General features: G+C 28.5%; 7 protein-coding genes across 7 annotated transcripts; 2 read left to right on the forward strand and 5 right to left on the reverse strand. All coding sequences in view use genetic code 12, as the record gives it.

Moving 5' to 3' along the window:
- Window positions 1-1,727: 1,727 nt before the first annotated feature.
- Window positions 1,728-2,945, reverse strand: SUN41 (putative glucosidase; the record flags this gene model as incomplete). Its single annotated transcript, XM_051757502.1, has 1 exon — window positions 1,728-2,945. The coding sequence occupies one exon, from the start codon at window positions 2,943-2,945 to the stop codon at window positions 1,728-1,730; it is 1,218 nt and encodes a 405-aa protein (XP_051614222.1).
- Window positions 2,946-11,296: 8,351 nt separating this feature from the next.
- Window positions 11,297-12,706, forward strand: KGF55_002782 (uncharacterized protein; the record flags this gene model as incomplete). Its single annotated transcript, XM_051757503.1, has 1 exon — window positions 11,297-12,706. One exon carries the CDS (start codon window positions 11,297-11,299, stop codon window positions 12,704-12,706), a length of 1,410 nt encoding a protein of 469 aa, XP_051614223.1.
- A 652-nt stretch (window positions 12,707-13,358) lies between these two features.
- Window positions 13,359-14,333, reverse strand: KGF55_002783 (uncharacterized protein; the record flags this gene model as incomplete). Its single annotated transcript, XM_051757504.1, has 1 exon — window positions 13,359-14,333. The coding sequence occupies one exon, from the start codon at window positions 14,331-14,333 to the stop codon at window positions 13,359-13,361; it is 975 nt and encodes a 324-aa protein (XP_051614224.1).
- Window positions 14,334-15,273: 940 nt separating this feature from the next.
- Window positions 15,274-16,311, reverse strand: KGF55_002784 (uncharacterized protein; the record flags this gene model as incomplete). The annotated part of the gene is made up of 1 exon (XM_051757505.1): window positions 15,274-16,311. One exon carries the CDS (start codon window positions 16,309-16,311, stop codon window positions 15,274-15,276), a length of 1,038 nt encoding a protein of 345 aa, XP_051614225.1.
- A 322-nt stretch (window positions 16,312-16,633) lies between these two features.
- Window positions 16,634-17,659, reverse strand: KGF55_002785 (uncharacterized protein; the record flags this gene model as incomplete). Its single annotated transcript, XM_051757506.1, has 1 exon — window positions 16,634-17,659. One exon carries the CDS (start codon window positions 17,657-17,659, stop codon window positions 16,634-16,636), a length of 1,026 nt encoding a protein of 341 aa, XP_051614226.1.
- A 1,131-nt stretch (window positions 17,660-18,790) lies between these two features.
- On the forward strand, window positions 18,791-19,516 carry CTR1 (high-affinity Cu transporter; the record flags this gene model as incomplete). The annotated part of the gene is made up of 1 exon (XM_051757507.1): window positions 18,791-19,516. The coding sequence occupies one exon, from the start codon at window positions 18,791-18,793 to the stop codon at window positions 19,514-19,516; it is 726 nt and encodes a 241-aa protein (XP_051614227.1).
- A 102-nt stretch (window positions 19,517-19,618) lies between these two features.
- On the reverse strand, window positions 19,619-22,249 carry KGF55_002787 (uncharacterized protein; the record flags this gene model as incomplete). Its single annotated transcript, XM_051757509.1, has 1 exon — window positions 19,619-22,249. One exon carries the CDS (start codon window positions 22,247-22,249, stop codon window positions 19,619-19,621), a length of 2,631 nt encoding a protein of 876 aa, XP_051614228.1.
- Window positions 22,250-22,462: the final 213 nt, after the last annotated feature.

A 22,462-nucleotide genomic window follows, 5' to 3' on the forward strand; every position in this document is an offset into this window, starting at 1 on the left:
ACTGATTTCCCTTGACTGTATTCGTAAATTAAAACATAACGAATACAAACTTTTTCAGCTTGAAGTTCTGTAAGAGTTTTATCAAGTACTAATAAAACAGATTAGAAGATCATCCATATAATTCTGGTATGAACTATGAGAATTACGTGGATGATATTCTTATCTTCACGGAGAAAACCAAATGTCACTTATCAGTACTTGATAAACTAATTCATGATGTAATATTCTAAACTCGCTTTTCCAATAATTTTCCTATGAAATATGGTTGCTCCAGTTACCTCACTTTTGAAACTTTTGATTCAGTCCTATGGAATATAATTTGTTAAACATTTTTATATCATCTGTCCCTTTGACTTTTAATTCTGGAATATAATTCGATGGTGTTACATTTCTATCGGTAGTCGTGTTGGAGAAGTTGTTCAAATTTTGTTCAAACTTAAAAATTTGAAAAAAACATTGTCGCTGTACCTCCGCATTTGATTATTCGGATTTATTTGGTGCTGCTGAAGGATTTGTTGAGGTTCTGCTGTTTGTATATCTTCGAGTTTTTTTTTGCCATTCGTTGTTACTAAACTCCATTTGACGGCAAAATTCAGCTTGAAAATCTACACTAGGACTGTCTATGATTTCCTCAACTTATTTGAATGTGAAATTAATAAACATTTTCAAAAGATGCTTTCACAACTTGTTTGAAAGCTTCTGTCTGTCAAATTATTACCATTGTTTAGCCGACCAATTTTTCTTCATCCTCCTCAATTGACATGCCTTTTGAATCTGCTTAACTAGAATGCTCTTAAGTGTAGATTATGGTTTCAGTTGATTTATACTGGTTCTCTATGTGTTTTTGCCGCAAAGGAGATTGCATGATAAGGATGATTCGAGTCTAAATCTGATGTGAAACCGAGCTCTTGAATTGAACCGAACTGCCCTCGGTTACACCATAAGGTGCCAAAGTATCTTGGTGTTTTGCTTTTGTACTGGTTGAGTACCAGGAGCTAGTGATTAATTTGAATGTGTATTCTTAGCTTTTGTTATTGTGATTAAACTAGAAGAATTTATCATAAAACCACTTTATGATTTCAATAATACATTTTGATTAACAAACCACCTATACTCCTGTTGGGTGAGCAATTAGCTCTATAGTAAATTACTACCGAAACTATGATTCATAGTATACAAATTAGTGAATAAACGAATTAAATAAAAATTATCAACAAGATTGCTGATATGAAAATACTCTCAACAACTTTCATGTGGTAGCGCAAATTTAGGGGGCTTTACACAAATAAATTATTATATGTACTACCCCCTAACATAAAACTTCAATAATGTTTGAAAATGATAGACAAACATCACCAAATAAAACCAAACAATCATTGAAAACTGCTTCTCATCAATGAACTAAATCGATAGCTTGTTTTTTCCGCTTATCGTGTCTAAATTATCATTTTTACCACTAAATATTTTTGTGTATACTAAAGGAACTTATTTCAAGAAAGAATAAAAAGAATCAATTAGAATCAAATAACAAATAATAATTAAAAAACAAACAAATAAAAATTTATTAAAACAAATAAAAACTGAAGGATTGATATATAAAAATAACAAAACAAATGATAAAAAAAAAGAATGGAAAGAACCTATATAATTTATATACTTTATTTGAAACTATACAAATAAATCAATCAAAGTAATGAAAAAAAGTTCTCTTTTTTGTTTTCACTAACTTAATATAAAACATAATTAGCTTTACCAGTTACACCAACAGTACAACCATCTTTTCCATTACCATTATAAGAACCATTTTCATATACACAAGAACCACTAACAATAGATTTTGAATCAGCAGCAACAATTTTAACATTAAAATTTAAAGAATTATAATTATTTGGATTTGGAATTAATGATAAATAACTTATACCATTTGCATAACCTGCACCAAAATTTAAAGGAGCCCAATTACCAACTCCTGAACCAGGTTCGCCCCATAAACAACCATCTTCATATGAAATACCTGCATTATTTACATAATATTGAGCAGAAGTTGAACCACCTCTCCAAGTATAATAAGAATGTTGATCAACAACAGTTAAAACATTTGATCCTCCACCATTTACAACTGTTGGAATAACCATATTTTCAGTACCTGGATAATCAGTTCTACATATAGCAACTGATTTATCAATTTTACTTACAACTGATGCTGCATTTATACCCCATTCACATAAATAATTTGATCTTGAATTTGTTTTGTATAATTTACCATTTTTACATAATAATCCACCAACTGATACACCATTTGATGGTTGTTGATCTGGCCATTGAGTTTTTGACATACCACTTTGACAAGCATAAGAACAATAAGAACCTTCTTTACATGATCCTCCAGTTGATGTATCTGAATTATAAATTCCTGACCATCCACCAAATCCTAATTGATCTAATGCAATAACACCTTGTCCTACTGGGAAATGATCACATGAATAAACTCCATCTGGAAATTCTTCAGTTGGATTTTGGAAATCTTGCAAATCTCCATTAATACCGTTGTTGGATGATCCACCAGTTGGAACAGATGAAGGTTGAACAGTACCTTTTGATTGAGCAACACTTGGTCTTGGTTGATTTGAAGTTAATGAATCATTTTGAATAATTGTAGTAGTTGAAGAAATATCAGTATTTGTTGAACTTGTTTTTTCTGGTTCAGCAATTGATTCAGTTGAAGTAACTGGTTCCAAAGTTGTAACTGGATTACCATTTGCATCAACAGTAACAGTAACATAAGCATAATCATAAACTATAGCTCTTTTATGTTTATGATGACCATGGAAAACTGCATCTTGACAATCAACATCTTGTTTTTTCTGATTTTGATGTTGTTTTATAGCTGGAGCAGCTAATGAAGTAGTGATGAAAGCTAATATAATAGCTTTTGAAAATTTCATTTTTGAATTTAAGTTTTGGTATCAATTAGTTTTAATTTAAATGAGTGTGATTTAATATTAATTGTTGATATAAATGAATGAATGAATTAATGAATGAATGTAGTATATAAGAATTAACTTTGATTTAGATAACTTAGGATAATAATAAAGGAATGACTTTAAGTTAGTTAAATGAGTTAGTAATTATAACGTTGGTTGGTTAAATGAATGAATGAATGAATGGATTGATAAATGAAAGGAAGGAAATATATATAAATATAAAAATAAAAAAATTTTCTTTAAAATGAAGAAAGGATTGTTGATATATTTTTGAAAGGAAAAATGTAAAAATAATAAATAAATGGGTTACATTATTTTCTTAGTTGTGTTTTAGTATATTTGGTGTATGGTAGTGTGTTTACTAAATATTATTAGTATGTTTTGATTATAACTTTAAATTTGTTTTTTATTATACTTCGCGACTTTGTGTTTTTATTTTGTTAGTTGGTGTGACGAGTTTTATAATTTGAGTAATGAACTACCAATTGAGTTTACATACAAAATCCTGTATATAGTTTAGTTTTAGCTTAATTATATATCCCACCTTTAAATAATAATATATTTTAGTACAGGCTGGTCTAATTTTAGTTGAACCAAATAGGTAGTCAAGTAGTAGTGATGGGTCTATTTCAAATTGTACGATATCTGTTTTAAGCCTTATTAACTATCTTTTATCTAATTGGCTAATTAGATTCCATTTCACTTGCTGATCAATCAGTCTATAATTGCTTTCCAAAGTTCCTATTAATTGAGTTGAAATTTTACATGTTGAAACGACAAAGATCGTCAATTGCTGAAAAAAAGATTTTGAGTTTCGTCAATCCAAATTTTATTCCTGCCCCAAAGTTTCATATTCTTCTTCTTCCATTCCCTGTTGCCCTTCCCTCAATTTCATTCTCCATTCGATTAAAATCATTCAATTTTGAAACATTAGTACATACCTTAAGTTAATTATTAGTTGATAATTGAAAATAAAAAAATAATAAAAGTTTGTTAAACGAATGACTAGAAGTGAGTGTAGTTGTTTCAACTAATGTTGATAGCTAGTATTTGTAGTAGATCTGTATCAGATTTGAAATCGTAATATCTTTGAAACTTGTTGAAAAAGAAATCAAAACAAAATAGAAAAAGAAATAGAAAAACAGAATTCTATAAGAATGATTTGATCTTGATCAATTAATTGATTATATATATATCAGTAATGGTTCAATTAAATACTTGCATATTGTATGATTCAAAATCAAGTAATCAAATTACTTACATCATCAATCATAACTTACGAAAAATGCTGGTAATTTATAACTTTTGAAATTTGCTTTTTTTTTTCCCTATTGTTTTAAATTGCTTCGTATTCTTTTGTTTTAAAATCTTACATAATACATTACGTTACATGAACTTTAAATAAAACCGTTTAGTTAAAACGCCAGCATAATTCTCACTTGGTAGTGATTGTTTCATTATTTTTAAAGTTTTGTTGTATATTGCAACTTAGCACAGGTATATTTATTACAAAATTGGTCTACTCTACAAATTAATATTTAGGATTATAATAATTATCAAAAAAAAAAAATTGTCATCTCAACAAATTACCTAGTTAATCGAATTCAATTACATTTCTGTTTGTAGATATTAATTATTATCTGAATCAACTTATTTTATAAGCCATGGGATTTTTATATATATAATATAAATAAAGTTAACCAACAAATTTTACTAATTATACTTTTTTCGACTAGCCTAAATGAGAGCTACTTAAACTCTTTTTTGTATTTTTCTTTTTCCCTATTCTTTAAGTGACGATATAAAGCTTGTTAAATTTTTAATTTCTTGAAACAAATTCTTCACATAACAACCAATAGTTTATGAACAGTTTCAAAATTGTATCGTTTTTTTGAAAAATCGTATTCAACAAGGATGTTATTATTACGTAATTATTTGATTTAAGATCATTAACATTGAACCTGCCTAATTTGGTCATTAATGATGAAAATCGATGTAAGTTTATGCAAGGCATCATTAAGGTCGTCAGATCTTGTGAACTGAACCCCTCCATCTTCCCCTAATTATTGTTTTAGATCTCGCAGGATGGGTGAAAAGAAACGAATAATTAAGCTCTGGATCCTAGGAAGAAAAGAAACAAACAAACAAGGTAAGTTTCCGTAATGGGTTGATTCAAACTGTAAAATGGACTGAATTACTTGATTTGTGAAAAAACGTATTGAATGATATAGTTACTTAGTCGCATGTTTGAAACCAAAAGTTCTTCTTCTAAGCTGATAACTCAAAAGGGATCTCTGCAATCATAACGTCTATCATACAAATCACAATCAGAATCATTAGATTAGTCCAATGGTCCAATGCCATTGTTGGTTTGAGTGATTTAAAAATTTTTTTTCATGGTGACAACATGTAATTGCACTCTCTGGAGCATCCAGTTTAGTTGTAGAAACACAAATTTTATCAAATTTTGTTTTTTCAATGATGTGTCATTTCATCCGCCTTACTTTTTAGAAACAGAATGTTATTTGTTAAGACTTGCCAGCTTTCAGACAGAAACTGACGAAGATATCATCATAAATATGGATGATTTTCAACACTGAATGAAGTCAAAAATGCGCTAAAAAATTATGCTTCACTAAAAACGAGAGTAGTGATCGACTATTTGTCAAATTTGAGTACACCATATAATAGCGGTTTTAAAAGCACGTAGCTGCTTGAACTTCCAAATTGCAGTGCTTTTCTCCTACAAATTAAGTTGAAAAATTGGTAATGAGGTTATTAAGTCGTACATTAAGCTACTCCAACTATTTGATCATTGGATGATGGTGCATTGAAGCCTCTAACATCTTGGATCAATTTTTCTTTTTTCGATCCAAACAGTTGTGACAACAGTACACAAAAAATATGGTGTTTCAAGAAGCCATAAACTAAATACCATTTGAAGTATACCTTTCGAGTATGTGTGAAATTCTTAAGTTCAGTGTAATGTTTGAATAAAGTCAGAATCAAAAAAGTCAGGGAATAGGTAAATTAAAGCAATATTCGTAGAGTTTACTATCCATGTTTGGTCCCAACGACAAAAATTTGAAACCAACAAATTGTGCATGACTAATTAAATTCAACTACAATCTCACTCACCCTTATACAAATAGCATTCGAAATAATTCAATAAGTTTTTCTGTAACATGATTGTCATGATATAACCAAAATAAAAATTTATAATGAGCAAAATGCATGGAAAATTCCAGGAATCCATGAATACTGTACCACTTTTAGCTTATAATTTTTACAACTGTTTCATTTAATAATAAAAATGTTAGCAGTGATTTATTTGCACATTCTTAGTGTTATTTGTATGAGGTTGATGATTCTCAAACTAAATTTGAACAAGCTATTTGAACTAATATGTATTTTTTTCAAAAATGTTCAAAGTTTAACCTGCGCTATAGAATGATGCTCCACTCGAAACGAGAACTACAATCAAATTTATAATTTAAGGATGTACGTTGCTTACATTTTTCTGAGCTCATTGCTATGCGAGTTTACTCAATGTTGCTTGTAGCTTTTAGCAAATTACATTTATGTTTTAGAAAAATAGTTTAAAGACTATTTGATTGCACTACCAGGTAAATTCAAAATTTTGAAAACTAAATATGGCGAAGAACTTTGCACAGTGACACCAAGTAAAGGGTAACCTCGATGACATAAAACTATTGATATATTACGTAGTCGTAGTAAAAGATACACAAAAACGACTGTTTCAAAATTTCAGTTAATTGGGTAATACACGATCTAGTCTAACAGCTCAATTTTGGAAATTTTATGATCTTGTCAATATAAGGTATTTGTTTGTTCATGGTGCCTAAATTTTATATCATATTTATAAAGATTATTGTTTCATAATTAAAAAATCAGTATTTGGAGAGAAGCTGAAATACATTAAATGTAAATCATAAGTACTCGACTTACAAATAGGCCTATAACTCAAGAGCTTTATCAAGAATCCCGATTTCTCTCATACAAACTACATTCAAAATCTTTCAGTAAGTGAAGCGATAATATTATGTATAATTTTTAGTGAAATTAAAAAAAAATGATGAAAACGGTAAGGAATCTCCAATACCTAACACTGTCCTTGTTTTTTCGGGTTTCGTCCAAAGCGGTGTTTTTTTACAAACTAAATGTTTTTCATATAACGGCAGGTGATTTGCTTTTATTAGATTAGTATGAATGTTATTTGTATGAAGTAATTGATACTCAAAGTGACATTGATGAAGTTTTCATAAGAAATGTGTATTTTTAGAGGAATGATTTGTAAGTCAAAACACGCCATAAATTGATGATTCAGCCGAAACGAGAATTGCAGTCGATATTTTATCGGGTTTGAGCAAAGATGACTTAATTTGTGGAAAATATATACGGTATGACATCTTTGTATAAAAATTTCGTTAAATGATTTCTTCATAATAAATTAACCACCAAACTTGTCCACACTATCAAAATTAATCCTTCCCTTGAGTTTTTTCCCATTTGTCATTATCCTCATTAAACATTTATCACTATGTGATGACGTGAGCAAGCTAGACTACTGATCTAATAAACAATTAATATTGAAAAAAAAAAAAAAAAGTGAATGTATGCTAAGAACATCTATATAATTAGTTAATTAATATATAGAAAACTTAATAAATAGGTAATAAAGTGAAAATAAAATAATGGTATAATAATAGAATTATTGATATCCCTTTGAAAAGTTGATTATTGAAAGAAAGAAAGCTTAAGATTAAATGCATTAGTTCCTTTATCGGGATTTTCGAGTAAAAGCGAGGTAAATTTAGACTAAAATAACTTGTTGTATTAAATATAAACTGTGCATATTATATTGTCTTTTGAATTTTTGTTGAACCCTTTTCTTACACTAAAGTGATTAGATCAAACTTAGGTCATCTATTAAATACAAACTGAAAAAGTTTATACAAACAAACTTGATGAGTTGGCTTATGAAAAACTTTGTAGTATTGTTTAATTTCGAAAGAAACACGAATACCTATTTTTCATAAGCTAAACGGAAAATTTAACCATACTCTATCATTTATTTACTCTCTTTTCTTTTTCCTATTTCTCGTGTGGCAAAGCTATATTATCAATTAACTGTTGAAATACAGCCTAATCCGTATATGTATATTTATTAAACTGTATTTTTTAAAACGTAAGGCTACAAATTAATTATTATTTTGCACAAAATTCTTAAAATTATTATACTATAACCGAAACACAAATTTAAAGCATGATAATTTTTGTATTCTATTCCAAATTGATGAATTCATTCCTATTGTTCAATAAAGCATTTATTTAAATTTAGTTATTCATTGACTGCATATCATCTTCATCAGAAGTCAAGATGAGGTTTAAGAGCTTTAAGTTAAAGAATTTTGAGAGATGTGAAATCGAATAAAGAAAAACGCTCAATCATCAATGAACCAAAAGCACAAATTACGCATGGTCAAGGACAAAACACGAAACCATTAAGAGTAGTAGTAGTTTTTCTTTTTTTCCGAATATGCTTAATAACAATAAGTTATGTACGTATACTTTTTAAGAAGAGAAGGTTTTTCTTCCGTTAGATTATATTTAAGAATGCCTAAAATATAAGTTATCAACCATGCATAAATAAGAAAGATGCAGGTGTTTTTATTTGTTTGTTTCTTTTTTTAGCTTTTTCACAATCGTTTTGCGCTCTTGCAAATTTGAGTTTTGAGTAGCTAGACATATATCAATTTAAATGAAATTAACGAAAACCAATAACAATCTTTCTAGTTTATTATAAATACGCATTTTCCGAAAATAAAGTGAAAAGTCAACATGGAGTTTTTATAACCTGGCAAAGTATAGAATAAAGCTTCAATAAAGAGCTTTAAATACTTCACTTTCAAAGAAACAAAGCCCTACATTTTATTCCTGGAATAGCCGCTTATGTAAAGTAACTAAAATTTTCACACTGATTCTTTTAATAAAATACATCCGCTAACTATCGATAGAATGAAAACCTTTCAATCATTTTTAACTCAAGTAGCACTAAAACTGGTAACTATTATTGTGGTTGAGTCTAGCATGATTTTGTGAGCATTATAGTTTTTGAAATACTTCGTAATGAATGAAAAACTGAACGCAAAATGTTTATTGAAATTGATTTGTGTATCAAGTTTTTTTATGCAGTGTTGTACAGAAGGATTAATGTGAGTGTTCTCCCATGTTAAATTAAAAATGTTTTTGACTTTGTAAAATTCTTTGAGGCAATAATTAATAATCTCAAGTTAATAATAATTTACCGAGGATCCAGCTGTTTTCAAAGAATATTATACACACATCATCTTATTCAACTCAACTTACGTTTTCATCAGATGGACCTTATGGTATTCTATAGTCTATATAAAATCTTTAATATCATAACCATTCTTTTTGTAACCTAATTTGACGGAATTGTGGTAATTTAAATCGTTTCTTTTTCTCTATATATTTTGGTTTCTTCCCTTTACTTAGATTCTTCTCTACATGATGAGTTAATGCAAATATCAATATTAGTTTAGATAATTCTCTTAAAATTACTAAAATGAAATTCAAAAGGGTTCAATAGCTACTATTTACGCCGATGTTGAAATGATATAAAAGTATAATATATTGTAATTCCTAAGTGAAACCAAGCAGATTCTGAGACAAAATATATTTTGCATTATTATTTAAAATTTGTTTGATTTCATTTTTTAAATCCCAGGGTGTAATAAATAAAAAAATTATGAGCTAAAAATTTTGAGGTGAGTCCGTACTTATTTACATTAATTTTTCAAAATGAAATTTCATTTGAATAAAAATTTTAAACCGGATATACACAATAGACAACTTAGAATTTTAGTCTCAACTATGAGTTAGTTTTTAAAGTTACGCCCCCTCCCCCTGATTAGGACTTATTGACTAATGAGTAGAAAAGCGAAGTAGATACTCGTTAGTTCGTATCTGTTATATTCTTCAAAACACCGAATTTTACATGTTCTACATATAGACTTCCTAATTGACATGTTCTAGTTTAACTAATTTATCGCTAAATTGGCAAAAATAAAAATAAATATTTTTTTTCCGAAACGTAATTTTAAATAATATTTTAGTTTTATTTTATAGTTCTCTACATTCTGAAACATGTTTTTTATGTAAAAAGAGATACTCTTAGTTAACTTTCACCACCATCTACTTAAGCAGCTACTATGTCGAAACAACCAAAAATGCTCATGAAGTTTGAATATAAGAAAAGGAATACTATAGGATGTTTCCACGGGAAATGTACTCTTTAGAAAAAGAAATTTAGAAATAAATCAAATATTCATAAGCAAAGGCACAAAATCAATTCATTTAAATTAAGAAATCTTACTGATTGGTTTTGCAATAGAATTTCAATTTGTTTTTGAACAATTTTTTTTGTTCATTTATTAATAAAAACAAACATTTTAGTTAATGTAATGCCCTTTTTTAGCTTAAAGACTTTTACATTTCGAAAACATGTTTACATTTGAATCAAGTAATAAAATTATTTGTGTTAGAATAAATTTTATCAATTAACACAAGATGCTTAAAACCTTCGATATTCTTTAATTTAGTATTTTTTAAATTTTTAAATTCTATTAATATTTGAATTCTATTGTTCTTTTTACTGAGTGTTACTTAGTTGTACTTTATTCTTCTTAACCTTAAGTTTTAAGAGATAATTATCATGCTCATGCATTATTATAAAAAATATTTCATTTCCATTTTTGAATAAAAATTTTAAAATTGTACGTATGTACATATTTTTTGAAATTGATCAGATATCAATCATCTCATATCAACTACTATTCAAGATCTCAAATTTTAGCAAGGAGTGATTAAACTAGTACATAATTACCGATTATTTTTTGTTCTTCAAAACTAAAAAAAATAAGGAGGGAATTGAAGGTTTTTTCTGAAAAATCTATACAAAATTATCAACTTTCAAAATCACAACAAAGTGAATAAAATCTAAAGTGTGGACTTATGAGTTATCAATAACAATTAATTGCACCCACGAGAGAAAGAATTGTTTTATGAATACTTAGGGACGAAGAAAGAAATCAAATTCGGAGCAAAATAATCAGTATCATCAAGTTTATCAGAATATTCAACGAAATAAAATTCAAACTTTTGAATCCAACTGACTTTTTAATCAATATAGGAGATTTAGAATCAGATCACTTAATTGAAAAACATTTAAAGATCCTTAGACTAAAGGGTTGCTGTTTCAGAATAATATGGAAAGTCGAGAAAACGATAACAATAACAAATATCCACAACGACAGGAATCTTTGCAACAATTGCAACAAAATTCTATACCAACCAATAATGTTTATCCTCAAGTTCAAAATTATCATTTTCAACCCACATCCAACAATAATGTATCGACTAACCCATCCATTTTATACAATCAAAATCAAATTGTACCATCAAATATTCAATATACCAATCAAACCTCTGAAAATCAATCACAACAACAATCTAGGCAAAATTCTTTAGCAACAAATGCATCTTCATCAGAATATGATTCAGCTACTAGTAAAACAGATTATCATCAATCTAATAGATCACAACCCAATTACAGTAGATCTAGTCAAACTCAATATTCTTTACCTTCATTTTATTCATCTACATACTCTGTTCAAAATCAACCACAAATTATCAGCTCAAGTCAACCTCATTTACCACAAGTACAATCATTGCAACAACCTCCCAATCTAGAGTCTCAAAGTATATATCATCAAGTACCTTCGATAAATCAATATAATGATCATCACAATGTACTACCTCAATATCAATCGAATTACCAACCTCATCAACCTACTCAACCTGTTCAGCAGCAACAATTACCTTCACAAATTCAATCACAACTACCTCAACAACAACAACAACATTATCAAAATGCTACTCCATTTCCTTTACATCAACCACAAATTTATCACCAAGTCCAACAACAAAATCTACTACCGCATCCACAAATTCAGTATCAATATTCACAACAGAACGTATTGCAACAACAACAACAACAACAACAACAACAACAACAGCAGCAGCAGATTCCACCACCACCACAACAACACCAACAACAGGTACCGCCGCAACAACTACAGCAACAGATACCATCCCAGCAACTCCAACAACAACAACGACAATATTATCCACAACATACATATCAATCATCAAGCCTACTACCGACAACTTTACAATTACCACAAAATATAGATCTTAATCAATATCCAGATATGACAACATTAATAAATTCAAATACATCAATGATATTACCACAAATAGAAAGTCAATTTATTGATTTTAAAAAATGTTCAATATGTGGTAAAAAAATAACAAGAGATATGTCAAGACATTTGAGAACTCATCAATTTGAAAGTAGATTTAATTGTAAATTCCCCAAAAATCAATGTAATCATAAACTGGGTAAATTTAATCGTCCTTATGATTTTAAAAAACATTTATTAAATAGACATTTTATATTTGATAATCCTTCAATTAAAAAATTACATAATTTAAATGATAAATTAAATCATTGGGGTAATTGTCCTTGTGGATTAAGATATATTGCTAATGATTGGTTAAATTTACATATTTTAACTACAGATCGTAGAATGAGATGTAATTTGATAGAAGATTAGAATTGAAAGAAACGCGGTATAGAAAAAGTGTTTATAAGATGTGTCTGGGTAAGATAGCACATGTAGTAATTTGTAATATTTAATATTTTTTATTTAATAGAAACTGTATTTATTTCTTTTCTGTGTTTAAATTGGTCTTTGGTTATGAAACGTTTTTTAAATCACTTATTTAAAAAGTTTAGATTTTTAAATATTCCATTTTAAGATGAAAAAAATTCAATTTTGGTTTTGTGGCTAGTTTCATGTATTATTTTTAAAATAAAATATTATTATTTAGGTTAACTAAAATTTAAGGTTTTCAAACATGAAATAGATCGGTTATAAAATTCTTTTTGTAAACATTCACTTGCATGGAAGAAAGAATGAATTAGACTATGATTTTAGATTTGAACTAAAGTTGATCTTTCATGTTGCTGAAAGATAAGACATTAAAATGTTTTGTATATCGCAACTACGGATGTCTTTTCACACATCGATACAGAAATCATTATGCTAGTAGTATTAGTATTGCGAGTTAGAAAATTGAACGTAAATTAATTTGCATAGGTAGGTTTTTCCATATTTAGACAATATGGAAATTTTCATTCTTAACATTTCTCCTTGGATTTATTTGCTTTCAAAACCTTTTAATTAAGCTCTATCTCCCTCGAAATTACCAATCGATGATGTTCATTTCGTAATTACCATTACGAGTTTTTGAATTAATCATTTCCCTAATCTGCGCTCTTTTCTTCAGATTGAGTGATCCATAACTTACCAAGTTGGAGTCTATACGAAAGTAACTTAATTGACGATCATTAAATCCTCTTAATAGTACCTTTATATTTAAATACATCATAATTATAGTGACTTCTTCTATTGCATTACCAAGTAGTGGACCAAGTTCCACATGTGGGCTAAGATAAGACTCACACGAATTGTACTTGAACTTGAAAACCCTCAAACTTTTGAATGGAAAAAGTTTAATCGTAGAAACAATAAAACTATCCCGCACAAAACATCTTTTAATTGTAATATCTAATTCATTAGGTTGCCATTCTTGATATTCCCCAATTAATGAAAAACTGTAAAAAGAATTAATTTCAAAAATTAACTTTGCTCTTGTAAGCTTCTTCAAAGAATTTTCAAATTCATTTTTAGAAACAACACGATAAATCGAACTCTTCAAGAATTCATCAACAAATTTAAGGTCAACCGCTGTGAGTTTATGATTCCATTTCTCGGAAACTTCATGAATCCCGTATTTATTTTTCTGAAAACAATATGGTAATAAATTTAAATAAAAATTCAACTTTGATCTAGTCTCGTATCCATACCATAATTGAAAAAAAGGGAAAACACTTTTAAAAACATCCGATTTTAGGTTCATCCTTGGTATTGTTTTGTAGTTAATGAATAAAAATTCATCAGAAGGCGTATACTTTTTTGAGTCAAAATTCACATATATTTTATAATATCCCCTATCTAAATTGTCCAATTCATGTTTTACAAGTAATTTAAGTAGTGTATCTAAAGTAACATTGTAGTACCATAATTGTCGAATGAATCTTGGAATAGTTGCTAAAGTATCAATTTCAAGAATAATTCTCTCGATTAACTCTAGTGGTAAAATTTCATGATGAAGCATCTTGTTTAGTCATGACTTCATTATTCATGAAGGTTATTTTAGTTTTTTATATATTTCAAAATTTTAAGAAGTATAAAACAAGTTGAAATTTATAACTCCATTTCAATAGTTAACATACCGAAGTTAATTTCCGATAAGATGATAATTTAACTTTATTTGCATGGATTTTCCATGTTTTTAAGTTCTGGTCGAAATGATTTAATTCGCCAAATATCCTCCAATTTGTTTATAAAGATAACGTATAAACTTCTGTTGGGATAAGATTACGATATAATTAGTGGCAAAGAATTATTTCTTCAACAACAATCTTTGGTTTAGGCTAGGTTGATTGGGGTAGATATTATAAAATTATACCTATATAACAAAAGATAAATCAGAATAACTAACATCTGAGAAATAATTATTCTTTATGAACTACAAAAATAATCAAAAATTAGGACAATCAAATAAGGGATATTTGCAAGTGCGTAGTGTTTCTACTGTCAAGAAATTTTCTCTAAAACCAATTGATACAAAATTTTAGATTTGGAAAGCTCCCTAAACTTAAATTTAGGTTTTGTGTCAGGTTTCATGTTTTATTTTGAAACTAAAAAAGAAACAATTAAATAAGATTGATAAAATAAATTAATTCAAGAGTTTTAAAGTTTTGAAATCTACATTTGAATTAAGAATTTTTTTTATTTTCGTAATACATTATTTGTATAAATCCAATTAAGAATTAAATTTCTGATGTAAATTTTCAGATTTGTGATATTATAATAATATCTAACCCTTCAAACTTTCAAATTTTACATTAAATACAATACTATTTACCGTATCAATTTAAAGTAGTGAAATTTTTGCTTAGATTTATGTTTTCATAATTGGGATGCCCATCATAAGCTAATGATTCATATCGTAATAATTTTGTTTGATTCTTCACGGCTAAAACAAATACGACTCAAACTAAATCTATATTTTGCATCCCAATAAGCAGATGTAATTGAATCACTTTATACCTTCTAAGTTCCTTATCTATAATGTACATTTCACAATTACCATCACGAACTTTTGATTTAATCATTTCTATTATTGTTGCTCTTTTTCTCAGATTAGGTTTTCCATAACTATTTAAATTGGAATCTATACGAAGATATTTCAATTGATTGTCATCAAACCCATTTAATAATAACTTGATTTGCAAATATGACATAATTATTGTTACTTCCTCAATTGACTTCCCAAGTAATTTTCCAAGTTCAAGATCCGAAGAAAGGTAGGACTCGTAAGCGTTATATTCAAATTTAAATACTCTCAAATTTTTGAATGGTTTTGACTTAATTTGAAGAACCAGGAAGTTAGTGGGAGTTTTGTTATTCTTGATTTTAATATCCAATGAATCAGGCTGCCATTCTTGATATTCTTTGATTGCGGATAAATTATAAAAAGAATCAATAGTAAGAAATATTTTTGCTTCTTTGATCTTTACTACCCGGTCTTCAAAGGACTGTCGAGGAACAACTCCATAAATGTAATAATTTAAAAACCAAACCATAAAATCTAAATCTACCTCTGGGGGTAATTCTTCAGCTTTAAAAATCTCTTTGGTTTTTGATTCGTTTTCTTCAATACGAAATGGTAAAATGTCTAAATAAAAATTGAGACTTGGGTCAGTCTCGTATCCATACCACAACTGAAGGAATGGATTAATAATTTTAAAATTTTTGGATTTAAGTCTTATTTCTAGCATACTTTCGAATTCAATAATCACAAATTCATTTGAAGGTGCATATTTCTTGGAGTCAAAATTAACATAGATTTTATATAACCCAGTATTCAAATTATATAATTCATGTTTCACAAGTAATTCAAACAAAGTATTAATTGTAACATTGTGATACCAAATTTGTCGAACTAATTTAGGAATTGGTTCAAAATTTTCAATTTCTAAAATGATTTTTTCAATCAACTCAAGTGGTAATATCTCATGATAAAGCATCTAGTCTAGAGATTTGTATTTACTTCATTTTTTTGACGAGATTAATTTGAGTCTTTTATTAATATAGTTTCCAAAAACTTTAAATTTAATTTAAAATTTATCATAAAAATTAAAAATAAAGAAGTTGATGGATAAGGGATGAAGAAGTAAATTACTCTTGTAAAAATAGAAGGTTTTAAACCGTGATAATCAAAACAAATCAACATTAGTTGTAATGATTCACTAATGCATTGTGTTGCAATTTTCAAATAAGAAATAGAGTATTTTGAGTTTCATATATTATAAAACTGGAAAACTTAAATAGAATATAGAAAAATTCACCTCAATCTATGAGGTTTATATATGAATTTTGTCCACGAACTACATCTTTCATCAATTTATCATTAATTTTCCTCTCCTCCAGACCCTTGGCACCATAACTCTCAACCGAAGTTGTTATATTCAAATATTTTAACTGTTTATAATCAAGAGCTTTTAATAACTTTGTCACATACAAGTATCGCATTGAAATTGTGAATCGTTTTATACTTGGACCAAGATTTTTAATTAACCAATATTCTGAGCTTAACCAAGCTTTTTCATTTTCATAAAATAATTCAAAATCGATCAAATTTTTGAATGAACGTCCAGTTATATCCTCAACACGTAACTTTCTATCAAATGTATCAGGCTTAATACTTATAGTTAGGTATTCTGGGTCAAAATTTGTTGTATTTGTCATGTTTGTAAAAGCTCTCAAACTTGATGTTTCAAATATTAATTTACATCTCTTCAAATTTTTGACTAAAGTTCCGATGCCCCTATGACCATAAATAGATTTAATGTCATTTTTAAAAACATATATCAAGTAGAAATCGATACTTTCACAACTGGAGTTAAATTGATCATGCATTTTTCTTAATGTTCTAATGTCTGATATAGTGTCACTATCCTGATCAATCCAACTAGATTTAACACAATATGGAAGTAAGGTAATATAAATGCGCCACTGTTCCCAAAATGTTTTGTCATTGACCCAAACTTCAAATCTCAGTTTAATTTTATTGATATATTCTGTATTCTTTTTGATTGTTCCTGCTTTATAGTTGGGAATCACGAAAGCGTAATACTCTGAGGAACAATATAAATCTTTACTATTTATTGGCTCCTTATCAAATTTTATAAAAATTCTAAACCGTCCATCTTCTAAGCTTGATTTTTCAAAGTTTGAGATTAATTGTAAAGCAAGATTTATATCGATCTTATAATACCAATGTAGTCTAACGTCCATTCGAACATGATAGAAGTTCTCGATGAGTGGCAAAATCTTCTCGACAATTTCTATTGGTAAGTCGGTTAACTGCAACATCTTTATTAAAATGAAGTCAAAGATTTTTGATTCTTAACGATATCTATGAGATTATAAAGAAAACTATAACTTAATGATTTTCAGAAAATAAGCTTTTTGAGTAAGGATAAAAAAAATTCAAGGATACTGTATCATGGACTGTTTTGAGTTTTATGTTAGAGCCCCCTAGTTATCCAATTAATGTTGAGCATGGACCTTTTGTTGAATGTTTTTGAATTAAACTGTCATCAAACTCTTTCCTTATAGTGTGTCCTCCATTTTTCTATTGTAGCCCTAGCATATCTTTAAAATTTTAATGTCACCTTTAATTTCAGAACCAGTCAAACATCCGTAAGCCATTGAGACTTTGGGACAAATGAGCAACTTATTTAAGGATATTTTGATTGTACCATCATGTTGATAGGTATTTTGCAACCATTTAATTTTCATTTCCAATTTTGTGTATTATAAATAATTAACTTGAAACAGAAATTAAAATACAGAATAGTAAACACAAATGCCAAAATTTGCGCAAATTAATAAATCAATATAACCAAATCAGTATTGGTTTAATGTAAACTTATCGATTTGTATTTTTACCATGTTGAAACCTACTGTTAGGATAGCTAATCTATATATTAATATTAGCTTCTCCATAATTCGGTAAAGACTACTTAATTAAGTAATACGAAATTTGCGCAGATCCAATTAAAGACAGCCGCATTTAATCCACTTACATAAATTAAAGCCGCATAAGTTACTTAATCAGTACAATAGAAAAATGCTCAATAATAAATTTTTCATATTGAGCAAATTTTTAATTAACCAAATCGTTATTATCATACAATCACAAAACTAATATCGTTAACATATCAACAATCTATCCAATCTTTTGAATCTGAACTTTTTATACGGAATCATGAAACTAATATAATATTAAACATTCGTTCCTTATACTTTCTTTTTATATCAATCAATTATCATTAGAGCAAATTAATTTTATACATTTTCTATTTTCATACAATCAAAATAATCACACCATACTAAAAGTTTATGAAATTATAAATAAGTCTTACACTTTCCTTAAATTTTGATAATTTGAACATATTAGCATAACATAAAATCATATCACTAGCTACTGAAAAAAAAATAATGAGTTTTTACAATAGACATGCTGGACATGATCATGGATCAACAACTATGGATATGGCCTCAATGGTAATGAGTAGTACAATGGATATGGTAATGGAAACTACAGCTGCTGCAGCACTGTCAATGTCTCATGATCATGGAGATGAAGGAATGGGAATGCATATGTGGTTTACTACACAATTTAAAGATTATCCAGTATTATTTAAAAATTTAAGTGCATCATCAAAAGCAGAAGCATTTGGTATATTTGTATTATTATTTTTTGCAGCATTTTTTGCAAGATTTTTAGAATTTATTCGTAATTATTTGGAGGAAGTTGTATGGAATAATGATAAATATGTTGAATTTGAAAATGGAGTAGTTAATCATAGTGCAAATTTACAACCAACTACATCAGCTCAAGCTAATAGATCAGGTATTAATGATGAAAGTATTGATAAAAATATGACAAATGATGAAAATGATACTGAAATTAATTCACATACTTCTATTTCTTCAAAAAAATCAAATATGCCTGTTGCAAGTACTATTGTAAGAGATGCAATAAGATTAGTACTTTGTATTGTACCTGATTTATTTGGTTATACATTAATGTTGGCGGCTATGACTTATACTTTAGTTTATTTTTTTGCTGTTGTTATAGGTTCAGGAGTTGGAAGATTTGCAAGTGAAAGATTAATGGAAAAATATAGAATTAAACGATCACCACCGAGAAATTGTTGTTAAGGTAGATTAAATAAATAGTTAATGATTAATAAATAATGTCAAAAGTAATTAAAATAAATAAGTTTTATCATATATTTTTAAATTTTTAAACTCTTGAAATTTCTATAGAGTTTCATATAGTAATTCTTTCAATTTATATTCTTCATTAGCTTCATCAATTTCTTGCCAATTACCAATAAAATCATCACCTCTAACTATACCAGGTAATGTTTTACCATTTGATTGTCTTTTCCATATTTTTTTAGCTTCTTCATCAGTACCTAAATCTCTATATTCAAATTTAATACCATTAGCTTGTAATATTGTTGCTAATCTATTAGTTCTTGGCATGATTTGCATACCTCCTGCTAATGATGTGAAAATATATATTGGTAATGATTCAAGGTGTTTACGAATTTCTTCTGGTGATACATCTAAATCTTCAAATTCTTCAGAATCATCAGTTCCCTTGGTTGCCGCTGAATTTTTCTCAGCTGATTCTTGTTGAGCTTGTTCATCTTTTGGAGTTTTACCTTTTTCTTCTTCTTTAATTTCTTTGTTGTGGAGTTTGGCTCCGTCTATTTCTTCTTCTTCTTGTTTTTCTAGTTCAGATGGACCATCTACATCACCAGATGATTGAATTAATGTATCTTTAGGTTCAACTTCTTTATCCTGTTCTAATTTTGCTTCTTCCTTGGGTTCTTTATTGTCTTCATCCTCTTTTGAAACAGACTTAATTTCTTCTTCACCTCCTTGAACCAATGTTGGTTTATTTTTTTCAGCTGATTCCAATTCTGCTTCTTCATCTTTTGGAATTTTACCTTCTTTTTCCTCTTTTGCCTCCTCTTCGTTTTCTTTAATACCTTCTTTTTCTTCTTCTTCTAAATTTTCCAATTCAGCTGGTCCATCTGCATTATCGACACCTTCCAATAACGTTGCTTTGTCGTTAGTTTTTTCCAATTTTTCCGATTCATCAGGAATTTTATCATTAGATTCTGGTTTTATTTCTTTCTTCAATGGACTTTCTACAGCTTTGTCAATTTTTTCATTAGCTTCTTCATTAGCTTGTTTATCACCAGTACTTATGCCTTCTTTTTCTAATTCACTTTCATCAACTCTTTCATATGGATCATCACTCGTTAACGCACCCTCTTCTTTCAATGGTTCCGGATGTGCGTCATCTTTTTCATTGCCTTCAAACTTAGCCTTTTTGGCATCTTCATTAATAACTTCTTCATGCACTTTTGAAGAGGTGGGTTGTGTTTCATTTTCCGAATTGGTTGATCCTTTTGGTTTTGTTTCAGTAATGGTAGATTCCTTTGATTCTGATTGTTTACTTGATGAATCCTCCTTTGTTGATGATGCATCCGTCTTTTCAACTTTTTCGGATTCTTCATCTTCTTCAGTCAATGGTAAAAAATTCTTAGAACTATTATCACCATGTAACACTTCCTCAACCATGGTATCCAATTGATCAATCGAAGCATAAGGATCATCTGAAATCAAAGCACCTTCTTCAACTAAAGTATCTACATTTGCATCATTTTTTTCATCCATTGGATTTGGATGTCTTGCTCTTGATCTTGATCTTGATATGGACCTTAAATAATTAGTTGATGATATCGATCTTGATGAATATAGATTATTAGAAGCTTCAAAATCAGTATGTGGAGAATCCACTTCAAAATTTGTATAATCACCAGTTGTAACTAATGATGGATCACGAGTAACTGGATTTGATTCATGTTCTTGTGTAAAAGCTTTATCTTTAGCATCTAATTCTGCTTTTTTAGCTTCGGCTTTAGCTATTGATTCACCCATTGTAGGTCTTGATTGTCTTGAACGTCTACCGTCTTCTTCATCTGCTTCAGTCAATTGTCTATCTTGAGCAGCAAATTCTGGTGGTAATTCATATTTTTCAGGCTCATCTCCATGAATATTCTTATATGAATCTCCTCTAGCTAAATGAGTTTTTGATCTAGTTGCATTAGTTGATGATCTTGATGATGATCGTTCACCGACTCTTGATGATGGATTAGCAGATCTTGATCTTGATCTTGGTCTATCAGTGAAAAAAGTTGGTGTATGGAGGTGACCTTCTGATCTTTGTTGTTGTGCTGCTGACATTTGTGTTTGTGGTTTATATGTAGTAGCTTTGGAATCATCATGAAAAGACAGGGTTGATCTAGGCAATTTTTCTAAATCATATGATTTAACATGATTCAATAATTCATTATGATTCTTTATATCTTGATCCAATTGATATTGTGATAAGTTTGGAGTTGAATAATCTTCTTGTTTGTAAAAAGATGAACTAGGATTTTTGGGGACATCAGAAAGGTCAATTGATTCAGGTTTTGAACCTTTTGATATTTCTTTATCTACTTTATCAGCTTCTTTTTCAGTTGGTAAATCTTTGTTTTCATCTTTTGACTTTTCATTGCTTTTAAATTCTTCATCTTCTTTTGGTGTATATTTAACATCCTTTCTAACCGATCCATCACTATCTAAATATTTTTCAAAATCTTCTTCAGAATTGATTAAAGCCCCTTCACCAATCAAGTCATCTAATGAAGCGGCAATCGCAGGATTCAATTTACTTAATTTACTTTTAGTTTTTTTATTAGTTGATTTATATTTTTCAGGGTGAATATAATTTCTATGTGGTGAATCATCAGCAGATCTAATTGATGAACCAACTAATGAAGGTGATTCTGATCTTTCGGCAGAAGCCAATCTTTCTTCGTAGTCCATCTTTGCTAACAATTGCTTCAAAGTCTAGTGTGAGTGGTGAATTTTTGTATTTGAGTGATTTTTAAATTTATTGATAACGTTTCAAATGTCGAACGATCAAAAAAATGAAAATAATAATTTAATTTTATCACAACAAGTCACACGAATCTGGAATCACTCTTGGCCAAAGAAATTTTCAATCCAAAAACTATAAATCTAAACAATCAAAGCTTT

This window comes from Candida pseudojiufengensis (assembly GCF_024610245.1).
Source record: "Candida pseudojiufengensis strain CBS 10847 chromosome Unknown scaffold4, whole genome shotgun sequence".
NCBI lineage: Eukaryota > Fungi > Ascomycota > Pichiomycetes > Serinales > Debaryomycetaceae > Lodderomyces > Lodderomyces pseudojiufengensis.